General features: G+C 48.6%; 2 protein-coding genes across 2 annotated transcripts; both read right to left on the bottom strand.

The window, feature by feature from the left end:
* Positions 1–791: 791 nt before the first annotated feature.
* On the bottom strand, positions 792–3,426 carry LACBIDRAFT_309799 (uncharacterized protein; the record flags this gene model as incomplete). The annotated part of the gene is made up of 12 exons (XM_001887060.1): positions 792–841; positions 938–1,180; positions 1,254–1,352; positions 1,410–1,907; positions 1,984–2,065; positions 2,122–2,309; positions 2,382–2,627; positions 2,680–2,826; positions 2,881–2,976; positions 3,033–3,161; positions 3,225–3,243; positions 3,301–3,426. The coding sequence occupies 12 exons, from the start codon at positions 3,424–3,426 to the stop codon at positions 792–794; spliced, it is 1,923 nt and encodes a 640-aa protein (XP_001887095.1).
* A 5,194-nt stretch (positions 3,427–8,620) lies between these two features.
* Positions 8,621–9,068, bottom strand: LACBIDRAFT_309796 (uncharacterized protein; the record flags this gene model as incomplete). The annotated part of the gene is made up of 3 exons (XM_001887059.1): positions 8,621–8,707; positions 8,760–8,978; positions 9,033–9,068. 3 exons carry the CDS (start codon positions 9,066–9,068, stop codon positions 8,621–8,623), a joined length of 342 nt encoding a protein of 113 aa, XP_001887094.1.
* Between the last annotated feature and the right edge of the window lie 143 nt (positions 9,069–9,211).

The following is a 9,211-nucleotide window of genomic DNA, read 5'->3' as shown; positions in this document are numbered from 1 at the left end:
GGGGACGTGGTGCGGTGCGAGGAGACCGCGTTCTTCGTCTCCTAGATTGGTGCTGTCGTCTGAAGCGGGTGAGATGTCGATTTGGAGAGATTCGTTGCTGCTGCTTCGGGGTTCCATTGATGCTCGTGTGGTCATGTCGACTGTGGGAGGTGGTAAGATTAGCCAACGGGACTAGCAGCATCAGAGAGGAGAGGAAAGGAAAGCACCAACGCCATCAAAGGCCTCAACACTAACAGCAGCAAGAGCAACACCAGAACCAGCATCAGCACACAACGAACATGAAAACCAGCCTCAACACCAACACCATCAGCAGCATCCCCAACACAGGAATCGACATCAGCACCAGCACCACGGCCGCTTCCTCCTCTCCAACAGAAGCAACAGCAACACAACCCCCCTTCTTCTCCTCGTCCTCCCTTAACCCGCCAAACCCCTCCAAACCCGAAAAACCGCAAAGAGAGGAAAGAAAGGAAATTTGCCCACACCAACGGCAGCACGAACACCAGAACCAACGCCATCACTGGCCAGGAAAGAAAGAGGACTTTGCCAGCATGATCCCAAAGGACACCAGAGCCAACAACAGCGCCGACGCCATCCCTGGTACCAATGCTGACAGCAGCAAGAGCAACACCACACCACGAACATGAAACCCAGCCTCAACACCAACGCCAACAGCAGCATCCCCAACACAGGAATCAACAGCAGCATCAGCACAGCGACCCCTTTCGCCTCTCCAGCAGAAGCAACAGCAACAGTAGCACAACCCCCTCCTTCTGCTCAACCCAACGCCATCACAAAACGCCAGCAACAGGCAAAAGACCAACACCAACGCACCCCATCTCTTCAAACACCCTTCAAAACCCCCCAAAAAACCAAAAAAACCAAAAAACCCGAAAACCAAAAAAAAAAAAAAAAAAAAGAAAAAAAAAAAACTTACTCAAATAATCCGCCAAATTATACCCCTCAGGACACCTCATCCCAACCCCCCCAAAATACTCCTGACACCCCACATAATCCCCCGAATACACCATCTTCCCCTTGCTCAACAACACAAGTTTATCAAACATCGCGACGATGTTGGAACGCGGTTGGTGGATCGTGAAAACCACTGTACGGTTGTAGTTCCTTGCGAGGGAGACGAGGGAGGATATGACGTTGTGGGCGTTGTATGCGTCTAGACCTGGGGGGGAAAATGGGGTTAGTAGGGAAGGAGGAGGGGAAAGAAGGGGGAGGGGGAGGGAAAGGAAACGCACCGGAAGTAGGTTCGTCCAGGAATAAGATGGAAGGGCTCGTAACGAGCTCACAAGCAATCGACACGCGCCTCTTCTCACCGCCCGAAATGCCTCTCTTCCCTATCAGTCAATTAGCTCACTACAACCCCCCAAAAAAAACGATGAAAGAAAACAAACCACTCTCCCCAATCCTAACATCCCTAATCCCCAATATCCCCAGTTCCTCAAGCGTCTCAAGAACCCTAAACCTCTTCGCCTCAATACTCATCTCCCTCGGAAGCCTCAAGAGCGCACTATACAACACACTCTCATAAACGGTCAAAGTCCCCATCAACGTATCCTCCTGATCCACAAACCCCACAAGACCCCTAAAAACTTCATCGCCCACCTCCCGTCCATTAACCCTAATCTCACCCTTCACCACCCCCCTCTTATTCTTCCTCGCCAAAATATCAAGGAAAGTAGATTTGCCGGACCCAGAGGCGCCCATTATAGCTAGGACTTGGCCGGGCAAAGCAGAGCCGGAGATAGAGTCGAGGATGAGGTGGGAGGAGGGGAGGGTGTAGGATAGGGAGGTGAAGTGTAATGAGGCGGGGACGTGTTCGGACATTAGTTTTGCGGATTCGTGGGCGGGGAGACGGATTTGGGAGGGGGTGGGGTTGAGGGAGGTTCGGCCTGCGTACCAGATTACTGTGTGATTTAGAATGTTAGAGGGTGGGGTTTATGAAAGGGTGGGTGGAAGGGATAGTACCTAGGGATGAGAGAAGGACGATGAGGCCGGCGCTAGCTGCGCTTAATGCGACCCATTTGGTGTTATCCGGTTTGGGTGGTCTCTATCATCCCATCGTCATCAGCACAATCGTTTACTTCAAAAGAGAGAGAGACGTACAACATATCCAGGAACCTGCGAATAATGCAAACACTCTCCACCCTCACACCTCAACGTAATATACGCATCTCCAAAGATCTGGTCAATCAAATCATTCATGGCCGGTTCCTCGAATTTACACCCCGTCCCCGATTTACAGCTCAACTTGGCGGGGCCTTTGATTTCTTCTTTCAGGAAATCGCCGATGTCTACCAGTCCACATCATCATCATCAATAACAACGTGTAAAAAAGGAAAGATGGGAGATGAAACGAAACGCACCAACACTCCCATCCTTACCACAAATAAACCGTCCCGGTACACAAGCGCATTTAACCCTCTCACACGCATACACCGTCGAATTGGTATCCCACCCCGGTACATGCGCAGAAGTACATTCCTCCAAGGCGCAGTAGAACGACTCGACTTGGGCCGTCCAGAATTGGAAGGCGCAGGTTTTGTCGAGGGAGGAGCAGGAGAAGGTTACTTGGGGTGGTCGGCCGGGTAGCATGTCGATTATTTTACGGTCTGTTTTTGGGTGGGTGTTAGCGTTAGGTGGGGAAGGGAGGGAAAGGCTCACTGGTGATATCACACATTTGATGATTGTTGAATACCGTTTCGCCGCCTTTGTAGCATGTCATATTCGCCACTGGGCCTTCGTCGTCGTTTAAGTGGGATATACCGGCTGCGAGTGGGAAACCGATGCATGCGTTGTCGTTGTTGCATACTGTTGTTAAGCGTCAGCGGGGAAAGTGAAGAAAAGGGAAGGAGAGACGCGCACCATTACAATTGATACCCTCCCAACCATCTTTACATTCACACGACTTGCCCTCTTCTCGAAGACGACGCTGGTCTCCGTCTGCTAACGAGTCGCATTCTGTCTCCATCCGTCCAGGTCAGTTCAGTCGATACGAAGGAAGGAGAAGGACGCACGAGGATTGAGACAATCGATGCCGCCCCATCCAGGGGGGCATCTACATTGCCCGTCGTATGGATCACAGTACCCGTATTGACCACATGTAAAGACGGGGAGGAGGCAGTTGAAGCATGGTGGGCACTTTGCTGTAAGTATACGAGTCAGCTTCGATTTGTCGTGGGGTGAAAGGAAGGGAAGGGAAGGCTGACCTGGTGGTACTAAAGAACTCTACCAACGCACCCATCAACACGACACTCAATAGTAGATCGAGGTCAGAGGACTCACGGAGAGTAATGACGAAGTGGTATGATACGTGTCGACGCTCGAAGCATTGCGTGCCAAAGTTGTAGTTGGGGTAAGAAGAAGAAGGAGTAAGGCGGGTAACATTGTTCTGGCAGGGCCTTTCCTCATGACTGAGGAAGAGCAAGAGGAGAGCTGCTGCGCGGACAGAACATGAACCCACTCTCAATGCTCATTGAGCACAGCGCAGGACGTGCTACCAAGGGGCAACCACCCGAGCATCCGGTTAGGACAACTGGTCCCATCGGGGTCATGGGAGTCAACACGTGCAATCCCAAAATGATTGTCACGCCCGCGCTCATTTAGCACGCGCCTTCAACGTTGCTTCAACGCGCTCCACAGATTCAATTGAAGACCCTTACCATAACACGTAAAATATCTGCCTTGCATGTTGTGTTTTCACCGTAGACAGGCTTTTCAATCAATTTGTTGTTCCTTCCCCCCATTCTCACTGAGAGAAATGCCAAAACCTCAACCCGCAGCTGAAGATCCAAAGGAAATTCAACTCCCTGGCGCTCCTAGGATAACAACCACAACCAATAATATTACTGGGAAGCACAGTATTCAATGTGATCTTTGCAGTACGGACATTTTGTTGAAATGAACGTTTCGCCTCGTTCACTCGGGTGGACAGGGACCCTCGCAAACGCGCGAGGTCTGTGCATTGTGATTAGCTACCTAAATACGTAGTCCAATTTGAAATAAGAAAGCATCACATGTACCTACGGAAGCCTACGGAACAATTGAGGAATAACTACGGTTGTTTCACGAACGTGATCCGCTTGAAATTCCAACACACCCCCGCAAGCGTAACACGGAGTAGAAACAAAAGAAACGCACCCCCGCGAGCGCAACACAGACAGAAGGAAGGAAAAACAGATATTCATAAAATCTGTTACGCACCCCCGGAAGCTCGCCCCCGTAAATCTCCACCTTTCTTCAGAATGCGACATCCTCCTCGGAATCTGAACCACAATAAATCGCTGCTGCTGCCTCGCCCTTCGAATTCTTCTTCGACTTCTCCTTCTCCCAAGCCAGCCTATCAGGGCAATCGGATTTGTAATGTCCCTTCTTGTCACAGAAGAAGCATACAACATCTGATGAGACGCCTCCCCCAGCCCGTCGTCCTCCACGCCCAGTAACTGCCATTGCTTCGTCACGAATCTCTTCCGATGAGTTGTCGGTCACGGTGTTGCTGGATTGGCTGCCTGAAGTTTGGCGGACCTCTTCGTTGAGCAAGCGGGAGATAACGTGGCTTAAGGTAAGTTGATCCGATGGGGTAGAGTCAAAGTTGATGATAACAGCGTCATAGGAAGAGGGAAGGCCCATGGTGAGGGCAAGGATTTTGTCCTGGTCACTAACAGCAATCCCGGCTTGCTCCAGGCGAAATCCGAGGGCTTGTATCTGGCCAATCCAGGCCTGCATGGTCTCGGAAGGGGCCTTCTTGAGTGTGAGGAATTTGCGGCGGAGGGCCAGGCCAGTCGCAAAGCCAGCAGCACGGTGCACACCTTCCAAAACAAGCCAGATCTCACGAGGATCATTCGATCGAAGACAGTGAGACAACTGGCCATCTTCAAGGCGCAAGATTATCTCTGCTCGGGCTTCATTCATCTTCGTCACGGTGCGCGCCTTCAGTGCGGCTTCGAATTCCAATGCGATCGTCGACGCATCCTTCTCCACGCCGTCCCCCTTGACATGGTCGATTTCAGGGTGGATCATCCCCCACAAGCCTGCACGAACAAGAACGGCCTCCATGCGGAGGCACCATTCGGCGTAGTTGGTGTTGTTGAGACGCTGGAAACGAGCAGACGTTTCGGTTGTCGACATGGCGAAAAGGGGTGTGAGGGAATGGAAAATGGAAAAAAACTTCGGTGGGTTCTTCTACAGCAATAGCAGAGCTGCGGCCGTCTTCTGCAGTATTGAAGGTTCTGCAACCTATATGTCAAGCAGCTCTGGCCAAGGGCTGAGCTCGAGAGGAGGAGTTGGACTCGGGGAACCAAGTTTAGACAGAGGGTATGTTGCGCGTTTGTGTTGAAATGAACGTTTCGCCTCGTTCACTCGGGTGGACAGGGACCCTCGCAAACGCGCGAGGTCTGTGCATTGTGATTAGCTACCTAAATACGTAGTCCAATTTGAAATAAGAAAGCATCACATGTACCTACGGAAGCCTACGGAACAATTGAGGAATAACTACGGTTGTTTCACGAACGTGATCCGCTTGAAATTCCAACACATTTCTCCGACGACAACAGCAAATCCACGGAACTTTCTGCTTCACCGTGGTATGGGACCATGCCTACAAACACGAAAAAATCAAGGTCTTCCACCGCCTCCTCCTCCACCATCTATTGTGCCTCGGATCGTGGTTACTGGAGTGCAAGAAGTTCCTTGCTCAGGTTTGGGTATCAAGTGGCTTCCAGGCTCGATCTGGGAAACTTATCCATATCATCGACATGAGGTGAAAGTGATGGGATGGAAACCTGTCTCGTTTGGAGAAGAAGAAAATGAAATATATCTTCGATCTAAAAGATGCCTCAAAACTATTCTCAGTACAAACTACCCACCTTGCGCAGAGTGCACAATGCTCGAGTATTCTTCTCATTTTATCGAATTTATGGAACGTGCTACAGAGGCAAAGAGCCATACACCTAACTGATCTATGTACAGATAAGAATTTGTGACTACTACTGTGACATTTGGATGCACGTGTCAAATCAGGCTAAATCCCACGACCCCGATGGGACCAGTTGACCCAACCGGATGCTCGGGTTAGTGATGTGCAGGCCCGGCTTGGCCTGAAAGCCACGGCTATGGCCCGGCTTTGCACGGCTCAGGCTCGTCCAATTTCAAGCCTGAGCTTTTTGCAAGGCTTTAGGCTGGCTCAGGCCTGGCTCAGGCTCAGGCCACGGCTCATGGGCTAAAGTTGAAAAACATGTACAAACAATCTGTCGAGGAATTGTATTCACGCAAATGACCACCACACTAAGATTCCCTTTCTCCGAAAACAATTTAGATGTGTAGAGATAAAGAAAGGCGTCTTGTACATCTTAATTTCGTTGAGAAATATGGACAGTAACATAATCTAATAATTCTAGCAAGGCAACTAATCAAGATCCTCATCATCAAGGAGTATCTGATCCCATGCAAACCCATCTGAACCGTCTAAAATCTCAGGGAGAGCCTCATCAAGTACGTCTTCCTCCTCTGAACAAGTTATCACCTCACGAAAAATCAGATCCTGATGATAGAGGCACTTCAAGCACTGAAGTGCCTCGACAATGTCACCTTTGAGTCGGTTGCGGCGCTTGCTAATAGTAATGCCTGCAGCCGAAAATGCCCATTCACTTGACACAGATGATGCCATGACAGCCAGATAGTCGCGAGCCAATGATGCCCATGTTGGGTAGCGGTGGCCATACTCCTGAGCATAGTAAGTCATCCGAAATCAGTAAATGAAGTACAGATACGTACTCCCCACCATTGAACGACAGTCATGCCTTCAGCCAAAACGTGCTCAACCTTGAGAAACCGGTGGAACTCGACAAGCCATGGTTTTTTTGGATCTTGATCATCAGTGTCGTCGTCGGAAACATCACCTGAATTGTCAGAATCTGTATCCAGCTCGCGAAGCAGGTGATCGAGTTTTGTTTTTTTCTTTGGTGACCGTATTTCTGAAGTAGACTCCTTGTTGAGTTCTTCATAACGCTCTTGGAACTGATATAAAAATAAATGAGTCTTTAGACATGAACAGAAAGCATAGGCTAAGTACCAGTTTTTGCGCCACATCGATTACCTCCTTCTGTAACTCTTTTGACCAGTGTTTCTTGAAATGCGACATTTTGATGGATGGATTCAGTACTAGATCACATTCACTCAGCAACTTGAGAAAAAAAAAGAGAGAGAGACGAACACATGGCCATAATATAAGCATTGGAGTCAGCAGTCTTGTCTGTGTAATATTCTTCCAGCTTTTGGGTGGCGGTGTCGAGCGCATCATGGAAGGGGGCATAATGTGGGCATTTAGCGTGCTTGGACCATGCAGAGTGGAGCGCTTCAATTGCGGGGAGGGCATGACAGAGTGATGGGATATTAGTGGATGAAAACGCATGCTGCGCCTTATCGGCGTGCTATGCAACGGCCAAACATATCACACATCATTAGTAGTTACACATCAAAAAATGAGAGTTCACGCACGCCAAGGAGCGAGCAAAGATCATGTACACGACCCCACTCAGCTGCGGTCATAGACAACACATCGATCTTTGCTCTTTTCCCAAGATCGTCCTTCAATTTAACTCCAAGTTCGTAAACGAAAACATCAACGTGCTGAAAAGTATAAAGTGATTAAATAGAAGGTGTGTAAATGGACGAAATACCTTTTTGAGGTTTTCGGCTCTATTTAGCATCGCATATGTAGATCCCCACCTGATCTTCATGTCCAAGATAAGCTGCTTGGGGATTTGGATACCCTCACGTATTTGAATGTCCTTAAAATGTTGTTTTCTTTGCGAAGATGATCGCTCCTGTGCGTAGAATGGTAACAAATAAAGAAATCGAGGAATGATAAAATTTACCTTTACAGTTATAGCACGGACTAGGCCTGTTTCATCACAATCGGGCCCAATGACCACAGGCATGTGTTCCTCTTCTGAATGGGGATTGAAGTGCTTAGTCTTACTCCTTGTTGAGATTAGCGCCTGTGTCGCAAGGTTGATTATATGTGCTAAACATCTGTGGCGGAGACCATTTTCAATCAAAGTTCATACCTTTTAAATGGAATTTCATACCTCATGTGACGTTGCTTGATATCGAATACACATCCGGTTTTCTGTCTGTACTGAAATGCCCACTCTCTCATCATAGTGTTATTATTCGATGCATTGTCGCATGTTATATGACCGATCTTGGAAGAATTATATTCAGTAGCTTTTCGCGTGAAGAAATAAACATACTCTATGAACAATACCCAGGCGATCACAAATTTTGAAGAGTGCCTGCCCAAGACACTTTCCGTTGTGCGACGTGTTCATTTGCGTGAAACCAAACAGAGCATGCTGTAGTGACCATGATTTACCATCAGCGCTCTCTTCAATCCAGTGGCCTGTGACAGCAAAGTAACTGTCTGCATTTGAAGCCTGCCACGCATCGCACGTTAAACTAATCTGACCCTTAACCTTGGATTTATCCTAGAAGAATGGTTGATACGGAGTAACATGGTAGAATAAAATACACAGACATTAAGTCGATTCTTGAGCCGTGTCATTTGAGCCTTAAAAAACCGAACAATTTCTGCCTGAGTTTGTTTTCAGTCGAGGAACTTGACGTCGCGAGTTGCCTGAGCAGCGATGTTGATCATCCGTTTAAACGCCGGGTGTTCAAATGCTTGAACGGGCTGCGGGTGTCAAGCGTGAGTATGAGGATATAAGAAGTTATGAAAAACTTACCTGATCTGTCTCGATTAACCATTGGATTGCCGCCTCATTAAATAGTTCATCGGAGTACGGAGCTTGCTTCTCCACCTTTGGTGGGGCAGGACCAAAGTGACTGTCGACTTGTGTTTGTTCTGCCTGGGCCTTCTCAACAGCCTTGAGACGCCGTTCACGAGAACATTTGGGGAGCATCGAGATGAAGCCTTCTCTCTTACACCAATTCAAGTAATCGCCCTGATAGTAAATTTAGTCTGGATTAGAAGTTTGAAGCACTGAACAGGTACATACACGATGGGTCGATTCGGCATGTCGTCGGAGAGTCATGGGTTCAGCAACAGGATTAAAGTCCTTGCTGTATTTTGACCTTCAAAAATATGAGACATAGTCAACGTGGAGAATTCAAATACTCACCAGCAAAGCTTGCACTTGCGTCTACCGTACTTCTCACCATTCTTCGGTGGGGCTGC

The sequence above is a fragment of the Laccaria bicolor genome, genomic scaffold (genome assembly GCF_000143565.1).
Source record: "Laccaria bicolor S238N-H82 LACBIscaffold_42 genomic scaffold, whole genome shotgun sequence".
Classification (NCBI taxonomy): domain Eukaryota; kingdom Fungi; phylum Basidiomycota; class Agaricomycetes; order Agaricales; family Hydnangiaceae; genus Laccaria; species Laccaria bicolor.
This window is presented reverse-complemented; position numbering and strand designations above follow the sequence as displayed.